The sequence below is a fragment of the Onychostruthus taczanowskii genome, unplaced genomic scaffold (assembly GCF_017590055.1).
Source record: "Onychostruthus taczanowskii isolate IOZ18803 unplaced genomic scaffold, ASM1759005v1 scaffold58, whole genome shotgun sequence".
NCBI classification, from domain to species: domain Eukaryota; kingdom Metazoa; phylum Chordata; class Aves; order Passeriformes; family Passeridae; genus Onychostruthus; species Onychostruthus taczanowskii.
This window is the reverse complement of record NW_024503457.1, coordinates 2,137,803-2,164,729: the sequence shown is the minus strand read 5'-3', so window position 1 is coordinate 2,164,729 and position 26,927 is coordinate 2,137,803. Positions and strand designations below refer to the sequence as shown.

At 39.6% G+C, this 26,927-nt stretch overlaps 1 protein-coding gene across 3 annotated transcripts in view; it reads right to left on the bottom strand.

Moving 5' to 3' along the window:
- The window catches only part of COL4A2 (collagen type IV alpha 2 chain), a 141,992-nt gene that overhangs the window by 91,096 nt on the left and 23,969 nt on the right, over positions 1 to 26,927 (bottom strand). For all 3 annotated transcript variants that reach the window (XM_041418017.1, XM_041418015.1, XM_041418016.1), the window contains exon 4: positions 9,994 to 10,074. In XM_041418017.1, coding sequence (XP_041273951.1) covers positions 9,994 to 10,074 — 81 coding nt within the window. The remainder of the gene's footprint in view (positions 1 to 9,993; positions 10,075 to 26,927) is intronic.

The following is a 26,927-nucleotide window of genomic DNA, read 5'->3' as shown; positions in this document are numbered from 1 at the left end:
AGCATTGGCTATTATCACCAAAGTTAACTTTGCACTATTCATCTCCAGCAAGTCTCCTTTCTATTAGTTCTTCACTAGAGTTAACTTTTCTAGAATTAAATTTTAAGTCTTCTTTTATTTTCTGAAATAAAATGGTTCTTGATTCCTTACTGTGATTTCTCTTGCATTTTCTCTCCATCTCTCATTTAAACTTGTGAAACACAGATGTTCAAATACACTCTTAAAAATGCTGCCCTCAAAATAAATTCCTGAAATATCAGTGAAATACCTTCTCAATTTATTAGCAAACTGCCATAAGATTTGTTTTTTCAATGAGTGTAAGAAGCCCATAAATCTACAGATCACATAGGTAATGCAAAAGGCATCAGATGGTGTCATTTCAAATGGAAGAGCTGAATCTACAATGCAAATAGTTAATCTAACAGATTGACTTCAGTCATAAGTTTGTTTAAACTGCAACCTTGGCATTCATTCTGATTGATGACAGGAATTCTTGAGCTTTGTCCAACGCTGTTGAATTGTTTTCTCATCACACCAGCTGAGATTGCAAACGTTTCTGATACGAGGTCATAGAAGTACCTGCACAGGTCTAACCTTGGGCTTTAGGAGGAAGGTGCAGTATCTGCATGAATGCTACATACCTTGCACTTATTTTGCTGGAGATAATGTATGTCAATCCAGGAAAATTTAAAATTATTAAACTGAAAATGCAAATAAAAAGCTGAATGTGTCCTTTGGACTACCTTTAATTAAAGTATCATTCTTCTTTTCTTCCGTACAGTTCTGTACAGTTGACTTGAAAAGCCTTTAAAGGAATTTTGCTTTCAGGGCTGGAGCAAAAGGCAGGGAGTGCAAATTGTTATCAAGGGCTTAAAAAATCTTCTATTCCTTTGGATTACAAATAAATACCATTTCTATACATTACTTATGGAATCAAACAATATTTTATATCTGGCTGAAATAGAAATGTTCTGCAAAAGAACAAAAGGGTAACAAGGACTGAAAAAATAATTTTTGGTCAATACGCATATTTTGTTTGATTTGAAAGACAGTCTCAGTTTGAGTTTATTTTATTTTTTAAATATTCTTTACAATGTTCTGAACATTTACAAATGAAAATGTGATTTCTGTGTGAACATTTAATTGCACTCCTGCATGTACTGAAACAAAACACCCTGCTTTGCTTTTTAATATATCTTGCATTTTTTAATTTGAAAGAGATTCTGAGGAAGACCTTTCACTGCTTCCCAAAATCTTAGATTTTGTGTAGAATGTATATATGGGAAGTCGAGCTTCTTGCTCATGGGAAAGTTATCTAATCTCCATCCACCAGTTCAAAAAGATCTCTGATGTTGATTAAACATGTATAAACAGAGCTTAGGGAAAAAAAAAAAAAGGAAACATGCATATTTCACTCAAAAAAATGTCAAGACAAATTTACTAAAGGACAGCAATTAGCAAACAACATAACTATCCCACTACATGGTTGATTAATTTTCAGTGTAGCCCAGGTAAAGCAATGTTCATTAAATAAAACATTAGGTCATAAAGATATCAAGTTTCAGACTGACAAAGTTCAAGTTTTGTCAAGCAAACCTGTACACTGCCTGCTTTTGCTAGTAAACTTTAAAGATTGTGAGCCTATTTGCTGCTGACAATTAATGTAATTAAGTCTTATATCCAAGATTTAGGTGCCTATGGAACAACGTCAAGACTTCAGGCATTTGTGTATGCTAGCAAGACCTTGAAAGGCTGAGTTTTAAAAGTATAAATTTAAAAAAAGCATTCATTTGAAACCACTCTCACACACATGTGCAAAAGAAAACTGTATGCATGTATCTGAAGGCAGAATTTAGCTTCACACTGTTAAACAGATCTTACAGTAACACTTTTCCTGTCTTTTGCCAATGGAGCTGCTCTCCTCTATTACCTCGACTAGAGAAAAAAAGAAAATTAAATCTTGAAGTACCACACCAGACTTGATTACAGCATTGAAATAAGGATGAGTGTCATCCCATCCCATGTATAGTGCACATTAATATCATAGGCACTTTATTTTTGAATCTGCTACCATTAAAAACACTTCCTCCAAATACCTTCCCTCAGAGGGCAGCTTTTCCTCTGGGAATTTTCCAGAGACTTAACCTTGTCTATGAAGCAATGTGAAATTTTGAAGCACCAATTTTTGGTACTTCTGTCCTATTCTGCTGCAGAATCTGACTTCAGCAGATACGGGATCAAGTTCACTCCCAAAGCTTTGTATATGGCAAACACTGGAGAGCAAATAGGACATTTCCCAATCTATTTCTGTCTTGCTGACCATCAAAAAAATCCCACAAAACCTTGATGCTGATCTAACAAGTATTGTTTGATATGTTGGTTGCTTATGTGTTGTATGGTTATATGGTTGTCAGTCAGAGGGAAGGTGGATGATCAGCCTGGAAGAAAGGATCAAATCCCTGATAAACTCTAACCTCTAGCTGACTGTCTGCTGGGTGTGAGGATGCACCTGGGACAGAGTGAACCTTCCAGGAGAGGACAAAGCAGGTGATGGCAGCACGAGGTTTGATGAGTTGACACAGAGAGCTGGTTTTGGAACAGGTGAGAGGACTGAAAGGCCTGCTGAGTGCAAAGGGAGCAGAGCCCATGAGATGGCCAGACAGGAATTTGTTCTGGTAGAAGGCACTGGTGACCAATGGTCACAATTCTGTATTATACCCCTCATGAGGGAAGGTAGAACAGGGGTGTCCAAGGGGGTTAACTCAAGGCAGCTGTGTGGGAGACTGGGGTCCTGGCCAACTTCGTGGAATAGGTAAGGTAAATAACACTATTTACAATTCCACTTGACTGGTGCGTGCAACAGAGGATGGTCAAAAGTTGTTAATGCTTCTACAGCAATGCTAGAAATCTAAGGAATAAGATTATGGAATTATGCTACCTGGCAATAAAGGACAACCCTGATATAAAAGGCATCTCACGCTGGTGGAAGGAGGATAATCAGTAGCATACATAGACTAGTCCATCTAATTTACAGGAACAGAAAATAAGATACAGACAAGGAAACAGCACGACATTTGAAGGCTACAACAAAGTGTTACAGAAAAAAATACTCAGGGAGGAGGGGACCATTAGGAGTCCTTGTGGGTAGAAATAACAGAAGGGTAGGACTTTGTTTGTATTTAGGATTCCTCTGTTAAAGATGCCAATAATTAAATACTCAGTGAAATTAGAGAAGCTGAACAACTAGGTCAGGTAGCAATACTGGCCAATTCCAACTACCCACATACTGTCAGGCACAATGCCTCATCCAGATGTGATAAGGAAATAAAAGTTTTGGACCCACTAACTGATTTTTTCTTAGCACAATAAACACTGAGACCCATAAGAAAGAATGCTGCTCTGGGTTTACTCTCAAGTGCTGCACAGGACCTGCTTCAAGAGGTACTATAGGGAGAACTGCTCTGCAAGAGCTTCAAAACAGAAGTGAATTTAATATTGTAGTGTATTGGGATGAAGTAAGCCAAACAAATACATCACACAGATATCCAGTTTCAAGAAGGGGAAATACATAAAAATCACAAAAATAGTAAAAGCCTGAAAAAGCAGTCAAAAAGGCAAGAAGCCTAAAGCAACCTGGAGGCTTTTCAAAAACACTGTATTAAAAATCCCAGTAAACTATGTGTCACATATCAAAAAGAAAGTAAAATGGTTCAATAAAAACCCTGCACAGCTCATAAAAAAAAACCCAAAAAAACCAAGGAGGCTAAAAACCAAGGTAGGCAAAAGGGTTGGCATTTAAAAAATTGCTGAAATGAACAGGAAAGCCCATAAAAACCAGATCAAGAATAATTGGCAACTAGGATGGCTAAAAATGAATGAGAAAATTTTGCAGAAGATAATCAAGCTGATAGTAAAAAGTTGTTTAAAGGAAAACAAGAAGCCATCAAGGGAAATAGCTGTACCACATGATGCCAAGGGCTCATAAGGGGCACTCAGGGATAGTAAGGCCACAGCAGAGAAAACTTGGTGACTTCTCTGCAGAGGTCTTTACTACTGAAAGTCTCTATTCCTTGAGACAGAATAATTTCAGGTAAGTATGAAGGAAGTAAAATAAAACAGGTAAGGCAGGTGTTACTAAGTGAACACGAGTGGGAACATTCACCCATGACTTCTGAAAGAACTCAAGTGTGAAACTGCAGAACTGCCGGTCAAAGTGTGCAACCCAACATTACAAACTGCCACTGCACCAGTGGGCTGGTGCCAACCAAGCTTCCATGTGGAAAAGGGGCTCAAGAGGAAACTTTGAGAACTGTGGGCCAGTTTATTTGACTTTCCTGCTTAGCAAGGCAGTAGTCCACCTTAAGGAACCCAATTACTAGCTCAAGGATAAGCGCCATAAAGCAAGCCTTAGTGACTACAATGTATTTGGATTTTCAAAACTGTTCTTATAAAATGCTTCACTGAAGCTTTTAAAATAAATTATCTTGGTGGTGTAAGAGAGGTGCTCTTATGGACTGAAGGCTGTTAAAAGACAGGGAGAAAAGAATTGTACCTGATGGTCACATTTCGAAATGAAGACATAACACCAGTGGGTCCTCTCAGAGACATGCTGTAAGTGGTTTTTGCAAAGATTCCTATGGTGATCTACAGAAGGGACTGAAACATCTGAGTCTACACATGATACTAATCTCTCTTAGGTTGTTAAATGTGATGCTGGTGCTAAGGAATAGGGAGATCCGGTGATTTCTCATGCTGAGAGATCCAGAAAGACCCCACCAAACTGGATGGGTGCTGTTCTGATTTGTCACAGAAGAGAGAGTAAAGGGACTAAGGGCTTGAGTGTCACCTTCGAAAGAGAACCTAAAAAGGCTGTGACTCACCCTTTTGGAGAAGACGAAGCTGAGAGGGAATATAACTGAGATTTACAAAATTAGGGAAACAGTGAGTAACCTAAACACAGACCTACTTCAAATCTCCCAGTACTGGAAATAGGGAGTATGTGAGGAAACCAGAGGGAGCTTTGCTTAGAACAGGTTAGGCAGTGATTTATATAATTTATATCATTTGAATAGTGCCACTGGAGGTTGCAAAGACACACAGTTACAGTGGCTTCAAAAAAGGATTACACAAATTCAGGAAGAAACATAGACAAATTCAGGATGAAACACAGATACAAGGAACATTTAAATTGGATTATCTTGGGTACAAGTGAATCGACTGCAGAAAATTGCCAGAACTCTGTGCTCCCTGTAAATAGCATCTCTTATGGTAGTTCACTTTTGGGAACAGAATAGTGAGCTAGATGAATAACTAAGAAGATGCTTCTAATGTTATTGTTTTGTGGAGGGAAAAAAAAAAAAGTTAACTACCAGTTTTCATCAGATGTATCAGTTTACACCAACAGACTTACAAGGAGCTACTGCCATTATACCAGCCTGGAAGCCAGTTAATTATGATATACAAGTATTACACTAACAGTTAATAAAATTATTTTATTGGATTTAAACTTTTCCCTATAATTTAATAATGGAGTTGACTTTAGAATATTTGTATGTTCTATTCTGTTGCTTGTTTTTAATTATGAAGAAACACATCTAAATCTAGCCCATGTGTTAAGACTTAAACTTGTATGGAAAATGTTTGTAAACAAATATCACACACTAGATTTCCCAACTGTGTAGCATCCAAAAGCAGACAGAAGTAATAATAGGTGTACTGGTAATAGCTTACCCTTGGCCACTGCATTAGTGAAAGCAATAGAACAGCTATCTGTAAAGGACTGCTAGTGAACATTCATTTCAGTCTAGGTTAAAAATAAATGTTTGGGCTTTCTCAAGAAGTGGCCTTTAAGGGGAGGACACAAAGCTGTCTTATAATTTCAGTTGCCATTATTCCAGCCCCTTGCAAAAACAATGGCTAAATGGCTTGAGCACTGTTAGATGCTTGATTTGGGAAGTACAAAAGAGTGCAATTTCTCACTCTACAGAAAGATCAAGAAGATTTCTACTCACTTCCACTTTCTATAAAGCCTTCTAGGCTGGTTATGAAGTGAAGCTGATTATGAACTTCAGTGGGTCAAACAGTTGGCCATTGTACTGAATGGAGTTATCGTTTCCTACATAAGTGCATTAATGTTTAACAAATTGTAAGGCACATATATTGTTCTCTGAGCAATGCGTGGTTTGCAAAGAACTACAAATCTCAAGATTTTAGGAGCTGCAATAAAAATCTTGAGGAAAAAAGAAAAAACCCCAGATTTTTAAGAATTCATTTAATCCAGGCTTTCCATTTCATTCAAACCAGAATATCAATACCATATCAGTGTTTCCCTTTACTCTTTTCCCTCATACCCAGGCATCTGTGTACTCCTTATATCGTGCTCTCCAAATGTACCTTAGGGAATGGTGAGTCTCTTGTTGTAGGACAACAATTTAGGAAAAGCTGCCATAGAAGAAAATTATGAAGACAGAAGATGAATCTGTCTCAGGAAGAAAAGTCTGCTGTCTTTCCTCTGTCTTCTCAACTGAGGCTTATACTATGGTTTCTTGTAATGTGGATTTGAAGACTCCTTCAGGAGCTTTGATTTGCACTGCAACTCCACTGAGGTTTTGCCCACTGTGACAAGGGGAGATGAGGCTGAGGCTGGTCCCCAAGCCTGGCTCCTGCAGCCCCAGCTCCAGCCATCTACCTAGATGCAAGGTATGGTTAGATAGACTGGATATTTGTAACCAGCTAACAGTAAACACAACTGGAACATAACTGGGCTGCAGTGAAAAAGAACAAAGACTAAAGTGTCATTAAAGACTGGGAAAAACAAAATCAGCTTACAGAAGAAACTTTACTCTTTCTGCTATGAAGATTTGATCACAAAGCAGGACTGGAGGTAGGAACTTCAAGGGGATTGTGTATGGCCTAAGCGACATTTCTTTGGAGAAACTTCTCCAAGAAACATCATTTGCTCTGAGTTGCAAACACAATTATCAGGAATGTCCCGATTCTCTGCACATTCGGATTTGACTGGCTTTCCTTTTGGGAATGAAGAAGAGAGTGCCATTTGCAGGTGTCCTCAAAGCCCTGGGAGCAGCTCAGATGAGAAGTGGGAGGGTGCAGGCTAGATGCTGCTTTTGCTTGGCTGCAGCAGCTCCCCCACCACTACACTGGGCAGACGATGCTTCTGCTGTCTTGTTTTTCTGTTCCCACTGGATTTTAGCTGTGTCTGAGCCCAGTAAAAGCTGCAGGGTCAAGCCCAGCCAAAACAGAGTAGAGGAAAACCTAAAACCACACACCTCTTTCAGGTAGGCTGGCTAGGTGGGTGCACTGATTTATGCTAGGCTGCCTTTTGCCCCTAAAAACTGCCCCTGTGAAGCAGGATTCAACTTTTCTGTGTCTTTGTGCCTATCCTTACCAGTCCTGAACCAAAAGCAGGGTAGACAGTAGCACAGGGCTTCCAGATGCCCTGAACCTGGAGACCTGGTCCAAATCACCACATCCAGGATGCACCTCCACATATCTTGACAGTGCCTCTCTGCATCTAGCACAGAGTCCCAGGAGATACCAGTAGGCATATTTTGCAAAAAACCCTTTTTTAAAAACAAAAGTTATTGGATAAAGACAATAAATAAAGCTAAGCCTATTTCCTTAAATGCTGTAGCTTAAGACTACAATGACAACAAATGAAGCAGAAGCACAAATAAATAAAGAGCAGGCGTTTCTTCAGACCTTCACTCCTTTCATAATTGCAATTGTGTTTACCACTTCTGTGAATTCACGTCATTCAACAGAGCCTGATGTGCATTCAGTAGCAGCAATCCAAAGAAAATGTTTTTAATTTGCCTGGTTTTAGACCTGTCACAAAGACAGTGTGAATTTCCAGAGGACAGCAGGGCTGACAGCTGGCTGCAGACTCTTGCAGTGCTGCTCCTACCTGAGTTCCAGGCAAGTGACAGCTCTGTGGCTCCTGGGCTGTAGAGTCACTGCAGAAGCAGGCTCTGACAGACTGCTTCAGGCACTCTTACAAGTGCAAACACGCAGGACGTCTATTGTGCATGCAGTGAGTCACCTCGAACAGAGAACGTGTGCCGTGCCAGATTATACAGAGGTTTTGTGAAAATAAATATTCCCGTTGAGGATTAGCATGAGACCAGAAGCTATGCCAAACTTGACTAGGCTCTAAAGGCCAATCTTGTTCCTTAAACCAGATGTTTAACAGAGGTTGTGACATCTGAAGAGATGAGCAGACACAAAATACAGGCAGTGTATGCTAAATCAGAATGAGGTGTATCATTTCAGAGAAGTAAAATACAGAAACATAAAATATGATTTTTGAAGTGTAAAATTCTGTAAATCCCTTTTTCCAATACTTTTTCACATCTTGCACAATTAACCACAAGCAGTATAATATAATTTATGTTTTGTAGCATATCCTTCTTCTCTTTTTGAGTATCTATTTAAAGGGAGGCCAACCTCATTAGTAAGTGGGTTTACTTACTTCCCTGAGGCAAAACTGAGAGTGGTAAGCAAGTACATAAAATCTGCCCTCACTTTCCCAATCTAGATAGGAAGCAACTCACAGGGAGCTTCTTGTCAGTGGCACCTGACTGCCTCTCTACTGTGGTATTTTCACATTTTCAGCTTTTCCAACCTATGCATTTAGTTTTGTTTAACTGCCTCTTTTTTCCTTCTCATTTGGCAACTTGAAATTCAAGATCATTCAGTCAATAAGGAGCATGAAAAACATTTCAGTTGGAAAGCTGGTAGTTTTGCAACAGATATTTTCATGAACTCTAGTAAGCATTTTACAGCATCAGTTTTTGATTTTCAGTCAAAAGTGGGAAGTGGCAGGAGGCACTTGCCAAACTTCATGTGCTGGATGATGAAGGTAAGGCAGTAACAGCGGGAGGGAGCCCCGTGGGAAGCTGTGTCTCAGAGGATGGCTTATTTGTCCTCAGATCATCAGGTTGTCATTGGGTTATTGTAATGGAAAGCGGATCATGAGCAGCTCATGGTCAGGCCATGGGAGTATAACCATTACAGTCCCCATGGCATGGTGACCCCAGGATCATCTGACTTCCATGGAGACATCAGGACTTCTTCTGTAAACAGCAATGTTCCTTGCCTCCCACCTACACTGTGACTTTCCTACCACCTCTCCCTCCACTCAGACGTGGAGTCAAGCTTGAGGAATGCAATGGGAATGGGAACTGGTGGCTGGCTGTGTGCAGGGAAGGCAGAGAACTGAAAAATCTTATGAGGTTTGTGATAGCAGAACTAGCACATGACCGGCCACCACATCTCTTGCCTGACCTATTCTTAGAGATGGGTGGATGGAAAAGGCTGAGTCACTGTCTCAGCTGCAGAAGACCAAGCTGTACAGAAGGAGCCTGCCAGCCAGGGCTCCAAGCCATAGAGGATAGGGGCCCTGCCCTATTTCTCAGTGCTCTTTGTGGCAGGTGGCTAATCCCCTCCACCCCATCTCCTTTCCTCTGCCTCATTCCTCACTAGTTCCCAAAACGAAGAACAGACTATCAGCCACAACATAATGCCAGGAATTCTAAACAGTTTCCTTTCAGCAGGGATTTCAGGTTTTGCAGGCATGGTTCCCTCTTGCTTTAGTGGAAATCGTATGGAATCACAGAATTATGGAATCATTTAGGTTGGAAAAGATCTCTAAAATCATCAAATGTCTGTATCCCATGCATGTATATGGTATCTTCTCATCATTCTCATCTATCAGCTTGTCATGGCTGTTAGGTCCCTTGGCCCTCATCTTTGAGACAAGTGCCTGCTACATATCATAACAAGGCATTCACAACAAAGCGTTTCTTCAACTCTACAAGCCTGTGAGAAAGTAAGATGAAACAACAGCAACTTTTTCCTGAAAAAGAATAATGGTTTTAGCACTCTTAGCAGTATAATGTAAGTCCACCTATAGCAAAATATATAGCACTGAACTTGTACCATCAAGAACAATTTACAGGAAAATATGTTACTTACACGGCTTCCTTTTTCAGGGAAACACTGACATCCTCCACTGCAGTCTCTGCCTCCACATGGTCCTGTGTATTTCTTTCCACCCTGCAAATCAGAACACACATAACACAAAAGTTAAAAGATATCAGCTAGAATATCTGAAACTGCACAATCAGCTTTGATTAGCAGACTGATTAGCTGGGAACTGCTGAAGCAAAGACCAGGATCAGATCTAGGATTTACAGCTGAAACTTCTTTAATATATGCTTAGAAGCTGCCATGAGTGGCTGTTCAGTTCTTGCAGATCAGCATTAAGAAATATAATGTTATTTCATTTATTTCCCCCCACATTTTCAAAACACTGTAGCTCGATGCAGTATACTGAGCAGTATCTTATGTATCTTTTTGACACATGCAATAGATATCATATCACAGAAGTGCAGCTGCTTGGATTCTTTAGAGACATGGACTAAGTCCTAGGTCACAATGCAGCACATCCTTCTATGCATGCTCCAAATGGTTGCTGTATTTTGAAATATTTATTGGTGGACATAAAGGAGGATGTAGGTATCATGTTCAAATTCATGAGCCAAACTCCTGCTTTCTCCTCTTCTATGGCTACCTATTCTGGAGGAACAAAAAAATTGCTAGCAGTCAACCTCTGTGATTTAGAAGTCACTCCCAGCTTAAGTAAATGTCTTCAGTTACATCTCTACTGCCTGACCACAACCACGTTGGCCTGGGCCACAAATATATGGATCACAAAATATGCACTGCTCCGAAGAAATCCTTGGATGGACTTCAACAGGCAGGCAAACTCAGATTATATTCCATGCAAGTGCCTGCACAGAATGCAGCAGCCACAGTCAGTCTTGTTCAGAAACCTGAACAGCAGAGATGCTGTGCATGCTGTGGTGTGACTTTTATAAATGTAACTTAATGATTAAGAATGTTGTGAAGACCAGCCTGCAGCCCACTGGAGCTTAGGGTTTTGAACCCCTGAAAATGACCTAGCAGCCTAGTTAAGTAATCTGGGAAAGGAGGAAGGGATTTCTCACCACTATTTCTGAACCTGACTTGGCCCACAGTGAATAATTAATGCAGTCAGAAGAAAAAAAGAGAAGGACTAAGTCTAGTGGCTACAAGAAACCTGAATCCCTCATTCAGGGCATTTCACATGCACTCGTCCTCACATGAAACCTCAAGGCAACCCGGCTGTAGAGTACAGTCAGGTTCTCTGTCACTTGCTCTCCTCTTGGCTAAAGCAAATGGTGCCTTCATTTTCTGCCTCCTTCAGAGCTTGAGCCCACCATCTCTTGAAAGGGAAGTGAAAGGGATATAAACAAGGCTCCAAAACAGCATGGGTGCTCTGAACTGCTGTGCTGTTTCATAAACAGACAGTGATGCTGCTATTCCTGCCTCTAGGGCTGACTTAAGGAGCTAAAACAGAGAGGGGACCAAAGGTGCCATGAGGCTCTAAGCAATCCTCTACTCAACACCTGAGGTTTTTTGGTCACATTTCTCAGATATCCATTTCCGCCTTCGCAGTGCCTGAAAACACAGCTCTGGGATTGGGATACCTCCTTGGCAGTCAAATGAATAAAAGGTATGGAGCAGGCACCAAGCATTACCTAAATCCTGCTTTGGTCATATTTGTACAGCAGACAATCTTACAACACACAGAAATACTAATTTCCCAAAACAAATTTTTATGTTTGTCATGAGAAGGTTCATGTCTGTATCTTAAGTCCTTTTATATACTAAAACACTTTTGTTTCAGCTTTATATTTAATTCTCATGTTTAATTAAAGAGGTAGGGTTTTCATACTGATCAAAGCAGTCCACCAAACTGAAACCATGCCCTGACCTAGGGTTAGGTGTTTTATTCAGGAAATTATTTAATGGATGTAGCAGAGTTCTGTGTCATGTTATGAATTCTGATTTATGTTTAAGCTATTGTTTAGAGGAAATATTAAATCAAGACAATTTTATAAACTCCAGCAGTTTGCTCAGGTTGGTCTATTTTTTAGTTAAATAAAACTCACTATTTCCATGGAGTTTACTTCTTATTAACCTATTTGCAGATGAAATGTGTATCTTTTTCTCAGTATCCTTCATTTAACGGCGTTTCTCCCACAGTTCCTTTCCTGAAATTGAGAATAGTTCTATTAATTTTTCTGGATGCTGTGCAGATGTATGGCCTGTGTGACCATATTCCTCTGGAGAAAGTGGGTATACTTTAAGGAGAACTGTGCTATGTACTGCTGCTATTGGTAACAATAAATATTGAACTTTTAGAGTCTGTTTTTGTTGGTGCTGTAAACAACAGCATATCCCAGCCTAAGAGTAACAGACAGATACAGTAATTTGATCATGTGGGTTTTTAGTTTCTCCTACTGAGAAAAATATAATGAGAACAATAAGTTTATTTCTTTAATTAGCATAGTGACTCTAAATTTGGTAAACTGTTGTCAAGAAGAAAATAGAAAATGAATCAGAACTATGTTAAGATATTTGTGCACTTGTAAGAAAAAAATGGAGGAGGCTGCTAATGCTTATTTCAAATGGAAGTTCAAGGTCCATTGTTTGTGTACTATCCACCATCCAATATTTCAATTTGCATGCTGTAACAATACCAGCAGCTAATATGGGGACACAATTGTTTTCTTCCACAATTTTAGGAAGCTTTTTTTTTTTTTTTCATTATTTTCTCATTTTGTATCCTTTTATGCACACAGATTCTGCAGATAATGAAAAGAAAAATCTGGAAGATTCTCCAAATGTAGGGAACATAATGGGAAAGCATTTGAGACCAGCAGTAATATAAGGCTTCTTGATTATACTTGGGCTTTCTTTATTACCTAATTTCCACCTCTTCGCTTTTTATCTGCTAGTGGAATGACTCTGGGAACTTTTAGTCACATGCAGCATTTTCTACTATCTTCCACTATTACAAATATCTAGAATATTTTTAGTTTTTTTGAAGATCACTGCATTGTTGTTTGATCTTACTTTATTGGGGATTACAGTCTAAAACAGTATGGTTTACAAGCTTGTTAATGTTAAAAAATAAGTCTGTTAAGGATTCTAGGAGAATTTTGCTAAAAACAATTATACCCATGGGCCCACAATTGAGATGAAGGGAAATCAAATGGACATGTGTCAGTCAATAATTAGAATGCAAAAAGCCTGAAAGTTTTAAATTTAGCAGTGGACAATGTACCTTGAAGTCCTCAACTATTTATGTCCTGAGGAAAACAGATTTCTGGGAACATAACACTAATGGTGATAACGCAGTGTGGCTGTTTTGATCTGAGCAGGAGCTTTTTTGGTCAGTGGCAAGAACAGGCAGATCTAGGACATGATTCATCCCATCCTTATACTGGCATTTAAACTGATCGACTGCATCTCTCCCAGAAAGCTCCTACTGCTTTCTCTCAACCACAAAGGTGGGTGGAGGTGACTAGCTTCTACAGAGAGATCCAACCCCTAGAAAGTGTAAGGATGGGGAGATGAACCTCCTGACTAGCTCAGTGTGCAGTTAAATGAAGACAAGTAAGTGTGCCTGCACCAGAATGGTATTCTAGGATTTGTGTAATCAAGCTGGAAAAACTGGCCCTCAGGTATGAAGGTGTCTGCTGAGAAGCCTTTCAGTTCCAAGTCATTCTCATGTTTTGGATGATATATAATCCCATTAATCTCTAAGAAGTCCAGAGTTTAGGCAGAATCTAGAAATGGGGTTTATAAGGTCTAATTTAAGATTTATGCAATATAGGCACAACATCTGGCTGGCTGCTGTTTTAGATCACCCAGAGACTCTCATCAGATCTATTTCAGACACCAGAGCTAAATCTCATCATAGAAGGGTAAGGACATTAGAGATGTAGAATAAGGTAACTGGTTGAGACATGTCTACAGAGCAGATGTCCAGCTTCACATGAGACAAATCCTGTGCTAAGTGTCCACCCTTTGATGGGAACACTAAGTGTGAAGAATATAATTTAAGAGCAGACATATGTGCAAACACAAAATGAGCTACACCATTGCACTGGTGTGCAAGCTTTCTGTGCATAAGGTGAGGTGCTGCTTAATTAGAATTAGATTGGAGAATCAAGAGTAAAGTATGGTAATTCTGTCCAGAAATGTGTAACATTAATGTTCCCAATGAAACCCACAGGATCAAAACGCAGCCCTTGGAGGCAAGGCTGTCTCATTCCCACAACTGTAATGGTAATGCCATATTAGAGAAAATATTGCCTAGGTAATAGTGTCAGAAAAAATAACTTTTGAGTGTAAAAAAAAAAAATGGGACCAATGAAGGAAAAGAAATTAAGAGTAGGTTGTTTATTTGGGAGGAGTATAGGCAGGGAAATGGTGATGCAACGGTGATAAAAACTTGGAAAATAAAAAAAAAAAGATCAAGAGGGCATCAAATTAAATGAAGAATGAAAGTAGTGAGGATGTACTAAGAGCAAGGGCAGGGACATCTGCAGGCAACAGTGATGTTGACTTGTGAGCACAAGCCCACTGGGAGCCCCCACGGGGAGAGACCACAGGTGTCTTGACCAGGCATATATGTCCCTGTGGGAAGGTGGGTTAAGAAGAGATAAACTTGTAAGGAAGGACAGGCTTACTCCTGAATACCAACTTCAAGAGCAAAGGCAGTAGAATTACAACTTAATAGCCTTTTTGTGTAATTTAGCAGCTTTTTTTACAGTCATTTTGTACAAATGATAATAACAAGAAGACATAGAATTGTAATTCACTGTTTCTTGCAGTGATGTAGTTGTGAATTATTACTAATAACAACAGTGATATGTTACTTTGCTAAATAAAGAAATACTTGGTTCTTAGAGGCGTTTTCTTTAATCAGCAAATCTTTAGTTACATCTAATACTGCTCAGGTTCACACTGTTCAAACCTAAGCATCTCCAGAGCTGGCTTACCCAGCCACTGTGCTAGCATGAATATATTCATCATGTTCAAGGAACACGAACACTGCTCAAACAAAAGCAAGAGAAAACATGTAAGTAAGTGCCACCTATGTTTGTAAAGCTAGTATTTGCCTAGTGTAAATACTTCTTATTTTTATGTATAGCAAGCATACAATGTGGGTGCCCCAACACAAAAATTTTTCTGCCCTCTTGCTTTCTCATCATTTTTTTTTGTCTCCAAACAATATTATTTCTGTATTTACACATCCAGCCAAAAATAGACAACTTAAATGCAATTTCTTTCAGCCAAGCTCTTAAAAAACACAGAAATATAGATGCACTTTTCTTTAAACTTTTCCACACACCAATGATTTATTTGATGCTAATCTTGGCCACATTTGGGTAGCTGTCATTTCTGCGTGCCCATTCAAGTACCTCCACTTCAAGGGCTGGTACTCTAACAAAGAACAAAAGCAACCAGAGACAGACCTCAAAGTACAGTTCTGTGAGTACAGAAAGACCAGGAAATATAAGCCATTTCCTTACATACAGCTCAAAAAATAATTACGGAAATTATAATGAAAATATTGCAACTTGGAATCAAAGACTCCATACACCGACATCTTCTTTGATAACGTTTTGCACGTTGTAGTTGTGCATTAACCTCTGTGCTGACAAGCCCCATTCTCTTAACCCAAATTTCACCAAGGCGTGTTTTAGAAGTTTTAGGAGCTTGCTGAAGCATGGAACTAGGGCTGGGGGTGCTGACAGTGCATGCCTCTGCAGTGGGGCAATGAGCAGCACATTGGAGCAGCACATTCAGATGCTTCAAGTGAGGCTTCAGCCTGGAAGTCCCGAGGGAATTCCTGGCATGCCTGAGAGTCAGCCTCTGTGTCAGTGCCAGGGAGACCAGACCAGGCCACACCTCCAGTCCGAACCTCTGCTTTCACATTTGACCTTCAGCTGTTGATACGGACATTAATTTCAAATTCGGTTTATACAGCCCTGACTTCGAAACATTATTTTTTTTGCTTCCTTCAAAACTAAGAAGAAAAAAATAAAGTAGGAGTATGACAGAGTACTCCTGCTGCTGATCATCACCAGACAGAGAAGAACTTCATCAGATTCAAATGTGACAGCACAGTTGTCTTTGCTCAAACCAAACATTTTACTTCTTTAAGAGCTGGAAACATTTGTTGCCTGCTACCAAACTTATTTCTCTAGAAATATGTATAAACAATCACTCAAAACAAGTATTGAGAATGCTGTCAGCGGAGAAGGCCTGGATTGCCCAGGAAAAGGCTTGGTCTCTCCTCAGAGCAACAATGTCAAAGATGCAATCAGCCATCTGAAACCTACTGCTAACAGTTCCTCTAGTGCATGGGACAGTAAGACCACTGTGAAGACCTTAATTGTCCAGGGAAAGGGAGAGATAACTGGCACAGTCAGAGAGGAAGGAAAAGATGTGGGTGTGGATCCTCTCTCCAACTGTTCTGAGAATTATTTCACTAAGAACTAATTCTTTCTTTCGTATTTGAATGAGAGCCAGAACCTTCTCCAGACTGGATGCATGGCAACTAGAATAATTTTTAGTGTGTGACCTCAAAATCTTGAGGTCACGCACTAAAATGAATGTTTACACTTCCCACCAAAAGTAGGGGGAGCCATGTATTTACATATCCTTCAATGAAAAAACTCTGGAGGAGGAAACTGGTCCCAGAAAGAACACAAAGATACTTCCCACCAGCTGTATGAAGAGAGCTGGTCTCCTAACTACTGCCTGGTCTCCTAACTACTGCCTATGGAGTATTCCCAATGCAATGCGAAGAGCTGTACTTGTGGTAATCAATTATTTATTACAAACCGGTGTGAAATTTCACATGCCCTCTCCCTCTCATGTAGCGTATCAAGAAAACTGGGAAGCAGGTTGCCAATAAAGCAAGCAGCTTGCTTCAGCTCTGAGTCCTGACCGGCATGGGAATGTCAACAAAGAAGAAGTACCCAAAGGCACTACTGCTCCCAGGGACTGAGATGCCTTTGTTTGTTGTCTGGGGTGAGGAAAGGAAGGACAAGAATTTTAAGTCTCCAGTGCTGAGAAGACCCCAATAGACAGAAACTTGCCTTCTCAAGGGTGTATCATCAAGTATGTTGGAACCAGAGATGGGAAATATGAATTCTGTATCTCTCAGAAAGGAAGCTATAAAAGACTTTCCTCTTATGGACTTGCTTGTGACTCTTGATTATATGAACCTCCTGGCATGCAGCCTTGATTTCAAGGCTGCATAGTTTCATTTCAAAGTGAAACTTCACAGCTCCACAAGTTCACTTTATTTGAGGTACTATTTACTGTCCCCCTTCAGATTATAAAGTTCTCTTGTTGCCATCTGGAGATACTGCCTTGGAACAATGGCAGAAGCCAGATATGATACAGTGTGAACTTATCCATCACATTTCCATAATACCATTTCTAATTTTGTGGCTTTCATCCAAACACATATTTACCCAGAAAACCAGATGAAATCCAGAAAGTGCAGCTGTGATATAGTAGGCATTAAAAAAAAAAAAAAAAAAAAAAAGTCTTTAAGAGGCCAGGCAAAGAGAAATGCTTAAAAGCTGCCTACATATAAAGCACAGATATTTGAATAACTCTCCAGAGTTCTTGTCTAGTTGTCCAACATGAGTTTGTTTGCAAACAGCACACTTTGAAGCAAGCAGCGTATGTTGTGACTCAGTTTTCTGTCAAGAAGTCTGAGAATGGAAGTCTCATCAAGGTAATGAAGTTGAATTCAGCCATATTTTTCCTTTTTTTTCGTCACAAGGTGATTATACGTTATGCTACAAAAGAGGAATATGAGATAGAAGAACCCAGTTAAAACACTTTAAAATGCTAAAAAAATTTTAAAAAGTCATCTCTATAGAAAAATGTAGCACTCCTGCTTATTTCTGAAGAATCTGTAATGCCATGGGAAAGGGAATCCTAAAAGGCTGCCCCAGATCTCTGCATGAAAGTGCTCAGCTTTCAGGAGCTAATGAAGGAGGGATAAGATGCAAAAGGCTTTTTCTGGAACAAAATTGCATCCAGAAAAAGAAGAAAAACATAATCTGGCACTTGTCTATTTGAGCCTGCCTAAAGAAATGACAAACTTTGCCTTAGTCATCAACTAAGGCTTGAATATATGGTAGCAGGAGGCAGGTGATACTGTAGGAAAACGAAGCTCTTTGAAGAGTGCACATTGGTTAAAAATGTCTCTTACATCTCACAAAGGGACTGATATTAAGCAGCCATGAAGTGATACCTACAGCCCACAATGTTTACAAAAACAGAATAAAAGTATTGCTCTGTTTTACCAAGGCCAGAATTGGGTTTGCCTGCAGAAAAAAAAATACCCCACAGGTATGAACCTAGTAAGATTTTGAAGATGGAAATGTATTAATAAAGCTAAGCAAAGATACCTACATTAATTATTACTATTAGTTAATGCAAGCCCATTGGCTTCCTTGATTATAATGAGAACTCAGACACCTCCTGAATATGTAGATGCCTAAATTTAGGTGACTTCATGTCACCTCGTTCTTTGTTCAAATAGGATTTTTTAGCTAAATATAAGAGAAAGGTAAAGGATGCAGCAGTAGCTAGAGTAAAATCTGTATTGATAAGTTAAAATTTTGCATCCTGTTAAACTTGATTCCATCTTTGTAAAGCCATACTTTTAGAGATGCTATTATCTTTTCTTATGAGACAGCAGACTCTCATCTAACATTCAATATGACATTCCTCATCTAAAAGGATGGTGGTCTTAAGCTAAGAGTGCTGGGACATCTTAACATGAGTCCTTGCTCTCAATACCCCACCCCTAGAAATTAAATGCATCTCCACAAAAGCTGCTTAAGTAATTTCAGAAACAGTATTACAGAAGTCAGAAGTGTTTTCTAGTTATCAGCAATGAAAAAAGTCCTTTGACTTAATTCTGTGATTTTATTGTGACTTGCCAAATAGACGTAATCACTTGTTAGGGACACTGAAAAGCACAGATTGTTTCTCTTTTAATTTTGAATTTTTATTCTAATATTTTATTTATGCAAACCACTGTGCATTTTGTATTTGATCTGCCCAAGGCTTATGCAAGGTGCAAGCTAGTGGACAGTGTTATTTTGATATGTGCAGTTACACTGGAATATTTTCCATAAAGGAATGAAGTCAAAGACACCATCAACCCTTAATCTGAATTTGGCTTTTGTACAATATCGTATATTACTAGAATAAAACCTCCTTTCCCATCCCTAAGAACAGAAAGACATTTGTTCACATACTAGTAGCATAATAATGAAACACAGCATTCACTCATTAAAGTAGCAATTTCTATATTTAACTACTTCTGGTTTCCGAAGTCTAGTCATTTTCAGTTTTGGAAAGACATCCAAATAATGATATCATTTGCTTGAAACAATAGAAAGTCTGGATACTAGTCTATATATGGAGATTTTTTTTTAGTCTATTTATAAACCACGCCAGTTATTTGACCTGTCTAGTTTACTCACCTACGTAAATTGGCAGACTCAGGAAACTTAAGAACATATTATTCTTTTTGACTGGTAAACCTTAAAGGTTGCTAATCATACTTCAGATAGGCAACCAGTATTTCTGAGAAATACTCATCTGTGCTTATTACACTAAGAACAAATCAGCCAGCCAATGTAAGAAAGATTTTTTTACTTTTGAACCAGCAGCAGTACAATTGCATTAGCTCTGCTCGTGGGGAGGGGACTGACAGAAACCAGCTGTACAGCTGTTTGCATGGCTGCAGCATCTGTACTTTCTTCAGTGCAGTGCAATAGTGCCAGGACTTTCCAAAATGTGAGCATAACCACTGGGATTTTATTCCTGTTTCATGTCTTCTGTAATTACTTAAAAACGTTTGATTGTGTCTGAACTACTTTTATCAATTGAATTTGTTAACTTTGTTTTCCCCTGATAACTGTTTACAGACGTTGTTCTGTTTACAGTCATGGTTCAGACATGGTTCAGACATGCTGATCTGGTTCTGAAGTGAATACTTAAGAGATTCTGGGAGTTCTTTTTTCACTTGGGAGGGATGAAGTTGGCAATGGTTTTCAATGGCCTTTTAAAATCTTCTTGTGCCTGCAGAATCAGATATAATAAAGAAAGAAAGAAAGCTGAATTTAAATTCTTCCTGCAGAATTATATAAATTGCAATTAGAAATATCTACCATGAAGTGGAAGTATGGAACTATCCCTGACATCATGATTTGGAAGGAATGGATTTGCACAGGTTTATCAGTGATGGCACAGATTGGCTGACACTGCATTTATCATACATGCTGATGGGTAAGTCCAGTCCAGTTTAACATTTACAGCCCTGGCTCAATTTTCAGGGTTGGCTGTTAGACAAATAACTGTAGTGGAAATATTAAATGTGGAAATTTGCTATGCAATTTTTCAGAACTGCTTCTTGGGACTGGACTGGTATTTCCTTAAAAGTAAGAAGAATGGGCAAGAGATTTGCAAACTGGAAAAAGAACTGCATTTGGTGAAGGAAGAGTTTACTGCTAACTGCTCAGTCAGATGCTTCACCCACCATTTCCTTTCTATTTCAGTCAAGAAAAAGCCCATGAGAACTAGCTTTCTTATTGACCCATTTTACTTTCCACTTTTTATTGCAAAACTTAACCTCCTCCCTGAGCTTTACTGCCTCTGCTCCAAGGTGATCAGTGCTGCCACTGGTAAAAGCCTTGGGTACAGGTTTAGCAAATAAAGAAGCCACAGCAGAGGATATGACATATCAGGACTATATGCAGACATCTGTGAAAGTTTTTCTATTTGCAGTGAGGTTAAGGAAGGTAATCTAACAGAAGAATGCATTCAGAAAGACCAATGTGCCTCTTGTGGATATAAAAACTGGTAGTCAACTATCATTGATAATCTCTTTTCTCATCTATTTACTTTTGAGTAGCAAAATATCTTAAAACATTTGCTCAGAAAACTCACATGATATCTCCCTTTCTTCTGTCAAAGAGCTCTTTTAGTTATGTTCCTAGTTAGGGGTCAAAATCTATATCTCAATATAATGTGTTTGTATCTGTATATCACAAAATCAGAAATCTGCAATGGCTGAATTGTTACCCTGCATCCTAAAAAAAAATAAATGACAGCTTATTCTTTGGATATTTCTTCATCCTGCATATCTGTTTCCACATTATTTTAATGGGAATAGTGGGAAGGTTTGTTTGTTTTATTGGTTTTGTCTGGTTTTTGTTTTTTTGAAGGGGGGAACAGGGGAGGTTTCACTTCCTTCAAAATATCCCCTTGACTATACAAGAACATTACCACAGCCATACTGTGAAATATTGGCTCAGGATATGGTAATATGGAAATTACATTTATTTACTCAATGAAAAAAAGGGTTCATCTTTCCCATATTACCACTCACTTGTGACTTAAAGCATGCTCTGGTTCAGTTTGGCAGCTGAGCTGATTTCTGCAATGTTGCAGAACTGGGTCAAATGCACTTTCCCAGAGTTTGATGAGTCACTGGTTCAGCATGGTCTAGGACCCAGATCTTCCTGCCTTCCGGTGCACTTCCCTAACCAAGAGACAAACACTGTCTGCATTGCTGCAATAAGCCTTGTCTCTCAGCCTCCACACCAAAAATGCTCTTATCACAGTACAAACAACTAGCATATTGAGATTATAAACAACCAAATATTGAGGTTTAAACTGACTTAAGGGATGTCATTTGGCTTCTCTTTCACATCCTTTTTCATGACATGCTTGCTACTTTGCAAACAGATCTACAAAACTCAGAAATGCTCATGTCTTGGCAGTAAAGAGTACAAAATAGACAAGAAAAAAAGTAACACATTTATAGCTTACTGAATGCAGTGATATCATCTTGACTCATGATATGAGCTTGATTCTTAGAAGAGGTGGAACAAATCCCAGAGTGTTCATCAAGTTCAAAGGTCTTCGAAATGGTAATTGATGCTTTATACAGAACATGTTTTTGTATGGGCTGTACGCACCACCTAACCCAGGAAGAACAGCCTTGAGTTTGAAATCCAGAGGCAACCAGAAGACTGGATGTATGTATACAGCTTTGCTATAAGCAGCTTTCTGTGAAACTCCTCATAGGTAATGCCAGCTCAGCATAATGGATCTTAGAAGAACTTTATCAGCAATGGTGTGGAAATAACCTGGGGCTGCAATGTTCATGTTCAACAGAACAACAACAACAACAATGAAACCAAGCTCTGTGTCCTTGCTTGCCTCCTTGAAACTTCATAGATTGTATCTCATGCCTCTGTCCATAACAGATCTTCACATTAAAGACCAGTAGTGAGACTGCTGGTCTCTTGAGTAGGTACCATCTTATTATGGCACTGGTCTGGCCTCTCTAAGATCTGAAACACAAAAACCCAGTGACTTTTCTCTGACATCTGATGCAAGACCCTGCTAAACTTCAAAGCAAGTAGAGGAAAACAGTTCTCCCCATGCAGATTAAGGAATCAAGCCTCTAGTGAATCATTACTATACGTATGGCTCAACCACCATAAAGACTGTTCTCCAGGGACCCTTTGCTCTACCACAAAAACCACAGCTTCATTTTCAGGCATCAGAAGGTAAAGAAAAATCACATATTTGTCTTGTCTTTCTTTTCTGTGATCATGGAAAAGTCAATATCTACACTATATTTTGTGACCAGAATAGATCTCAAACGCATTAAGCTTCTAGAAGGACTCTACCACCTATCCCCTCCTGGAAGAATCAATCTCTCACCATTTACATTTATAAACTCAATGCTTCACCTGCTGAAAGCCTGGTAAAACAGTTTCATTGCTACCTCTTCACTAGAGCCTTCCTTCTGTTCTATTTTTCCAATGTCTAAGAAATTATTCCAGTTGATTTTTGAAAGACAGGTCTTCTTCATGAAACGGCAACAGTAGTGACACATGCTGGATCAGTAATGAGGTTTTGAGTCTGGTCACACTTTGTCAGCAACATCTGTTGTTCACAGAGATGAATCTCACCAAGCATTTGAGGGGCTAAGTTCTGTTTGGTACCTGCAAGTTGCATAACTAGAACTTAATTTCTCCATCTAACAAGCTGAGCAATAGTCCACATAAAATTCCCATTCTCTGTTTATACTACTTAATTTGTAGTCTCTTCCCTTTTGTATCTTGAAAGATAAGAAGAGTTTTTCTCTAGTCATCAGATCCTGGGATCTGTTTTACTGAATTGGAAAGCTGATAAAACCAGTCTTGGGGGCATTTACTCCAAACCCTCCAAACCTCATCCACTCTATTTCCTTAGTGTGTATTTACGCACATACAAGTGTAAATAATTTTTCAGCTGTGAAATATAATAGCTTTTCTTCTGGTTTCTTGTCTTTACTCTTCTGTTTTTCCTGATGAATTGGGTTCCACTCAGCCAAAATCTTCTCTAGCAGGAGATCCCAGATAAGTTGCTAACTTGGTTTCAGTTTTATTGATGCTGCTCAAGTACAATCTTTTAGCAGAGTTGAACCATTTCTCTACAGTTCTCAGGGTGCTACACCATTCACACAGCGTCCACTAACGAACATTTATTCTGCCATTCTGACAATTGAAGCATAATATTTCAGTTTCCCTAGACTTTTGTGACTGTTGCCCATTACCTTCCTTAAGCATTCACATGCTCTTTCCTTCCCTCTGTACAACACTTAGGTCACCAGATCATTTGGTTAACTCCCTAAAGTAGGTTACAGTCACACTAACATTACACCTTATTTCGTGGCATTAGTGATTCCTGCTGCCCACTGCTACACAGAACACTGGCTTTAGTATCTTAGGAGACTGCGCGTTCCTGTTGGTGCTCCTGTGCTTCTTTATTACACACAAGCCAGATTTTGAGTCTAGGTCACCACTGATGCAGCAAGGCAAGATACTAAAAATACGGGCATGACAAAAGGGTCTTTGAAGATCTTAATATGGTAGTAATTAAGACCCTTTAAGGATTTCTCTTCTCCTATTTACGAGAAAGATAAAGGGTATCTATAGTAACACATTTCGCAGAAATTCTTGTGACATTTCAATGCCTTGCTTTTTCTTATTCATCCCCAAAAAATCTCCCACTGCAAACAGCCAGTTGGCCTCAACTCTGTTGTGCCACTAAATCCAACTGTATCCCTTAATCATGGAATCCTTACTTTCTGAAGAACTTCCTTACCATCATAAAGTGTGATGTTCTTGCCTGTGAATTCCTGCAACAATGTGAATTAAGATCCCAAGGCAAGTAAGTTTTTTCTGCTTCTGCTGTTTTTATTATATTTAGGTAAGTAAGAAAACATGATTTCTTGTGTTTTCCTCATTAAGCCACATCAATAATATAAAAATAATGTAAAAATCTACTCTTAAAATCTCACAATAACAAACCCCTCATCCTCCACACAAATATACTTCTTTAACTCTTACAGTCCCAAAGCCCAATATGCTTTTCTTTGTAAAAAACCACAACAAATGTAACTATTAGACTGTGGTAACAGTCTAACTCTCCAGTCATCTCTTTCTAGCAACAAGGGACCTAGATGAAACATGACTGAAGACAACAGTTTATGCTAAACACTTAGAGGATACATTACACAAACAATTATTTGTTTTTGTATTTTGACTAAGCATACAAGTTATTAGCCACCACCGTTCCATATATCTTTTTTTAATTATTCTGTTCTTTCAGGAAGAGAGCAGTGTACACAGAGACACAGCATACTTTGATGTGTCTATTTTTCTGGCAATAGCTGGCATAGCTGGCAAAAGTGAGGTTAACTTCTCACTTCCCCTACTCCCCACCTCCCCCCATCCTAGGAACACAGTAGGAAAAACGGAATTGTTCTTCTGAATTGCACATCCGTCAGCCTCCTCCTGGGAAGAGACAGCTATTTCTTATCTTGGCTGTTTTACATCACTGAAATGTGAAGGCAGAATTTGAAGGAAGGAAGTCTTAGAAAAGAGAGACCTCCAGGTTTCAGAGCACTGGAGGGAACTACCAGAAAAAGGGTGGGATGGTTGGTGGTGGTGGGGTTGAGAATGCTGTAGGTAATGAAGAGCTACAGAACCTCCCATTTTAAAGAAAATATTTTTGATCTGCTCTCCTTTACCCTTTTGAAAAGACATTTAAAGAAATATCTTTACATTATTCCAGTCTGCCAACTTCTTATCCTCTGAGATTCTAAAGGAAAGATGTCTCTCTCTAATGTTATTCATGCCTCAAATATAGACAGAAAAACATCCTTTTTGCGCTATTCTGGGACACATTGCCCCTGAAAATAGGGATTTACAGCTAAATCTAGTATAAACAATGTCATTTGGTAATCAAGAAATGGCAGCAGGGTTAATTTAGTCTTCTTTCGGGACCACAAATGAACACATGGATTCACTGAAAAGACACAAAGAAATGTTAATCAACTCATTTAGAAGAAGATCTGTTTAAAGGACACAGACTTGAAATGCACTGGGGCAAATTTCAAAAGATCAGGAGTTAAAGATAAGCATCCAAAATGCAGAGTACTTATCTGAAACTTATTGAGAGTATTTGATGCTCTGTGAAACAGTACCAGAAATCCTGTACTGGCAGGCCATCTGCAGTAATTTCATAACTTGCTTTCAGGCTAGAAACTCGATCTGTTTGGTGGTAATTCCTCACCCCTGGATCTTGTGTAAAGCTGAGAGCATAGCATAAGAACTCAAAACCCAGTAACTTTAGAATCTCCTATCATGGAAATGCTAACCAGGCATGTCAGAACTCAAAACTGCTCATGCAACAACAGGAGCTGGGACAAAATCAGTCACTTTCTCCAAAGAAAGCAGATTATCTGAAAAGCAGCTCTTTCTCAAGGACTTCTATGGACAAGAAATCTCCATAGCCTAGAAGAGAAACATAATCTCTTAGCATATATGCTAGTGATGAAAGGGAACAATGGACAAGCTTTATCAGGTTTAATTGAACATTTATTTTCTGGCATTTTGGACCTTTCTGTTAAAACCCATTAAGTTAAAGAGTGTAGAAAACGGTATGCCAAAACATATTTGCAAAGAATTGGGTAGGTAGGTTTTTAATAGCTCATTACAATTCTTCTAGAATTGGTAGGCTGAAAGTTCAATATAGTGCCTATAAGGATAGGTATCCTGGGGTAAATAATGGTGCTGATAAATTGCTCTTGTCCCAAGAAGTGGAAAAGATGTGACTATGTGAGGAACAAGATCCCTAGGAGATTATTTCTTCTTTTCTTTTTTCCCCCTAGGAAAGAAAAAAACCCCACTAAGTTCGGTCAGTCCGTTCTGCGTGGCTGGGGCTCTGCGTGGATCCCCGCACCGCTGCACCTTCTGCAAAGCGCCAGAAGCGCGGCGGGGCTGCGAGCCGGGGAAGGCAGCGGGCAGGAAGGGGCGGCGGGCGCAGCAGGCACCGCTCCCGCACCGCCACCACCAGCAGCACCAGCAGCAGCACCAGCAGCACCATCACCACCACCACTAGCAGCAGCAGCAGCACCAGCAGCAGCACCAGCACCAGCAGCACCACCACCACCACCACCAGAGCAGCAGCACCAGCACCAGCAGCAGTAGCAGGATGGTGGCAGGGGCCGCGGTGCAGCCCGGCACGGCCGGACAGGCGCGGGGAGCCGGGGCGGAGCAGCTCCGGCCGCTCGCCCTGCGAGGCTTGGGCTCCCCGCTCCTCTGGGCTGGGAACGGGAAGCCACCACAGCACCCACCCCTGTTCCTGGAGGTCGATATGACGCTGCGAACACGCTCTGTGATGGCAGCTTTGCCTCCTGCTGTGGAATGCTTAGGTTTTCCAAAATGACGTATGATTAATTGGGAGGTGGAAAGAACAGGGAAGTGTAAAGATTTATTTATTTTGTTTGATTCATTGTTCCTGAGGAGGGAAGTACTGCTCAATAAGAGAGCGTAATTTGGATTGCCAGATTTCTGGGTGGAGGCTCAAACTGGTGCAGTTTGTTTGGTTCTGCAGGATGG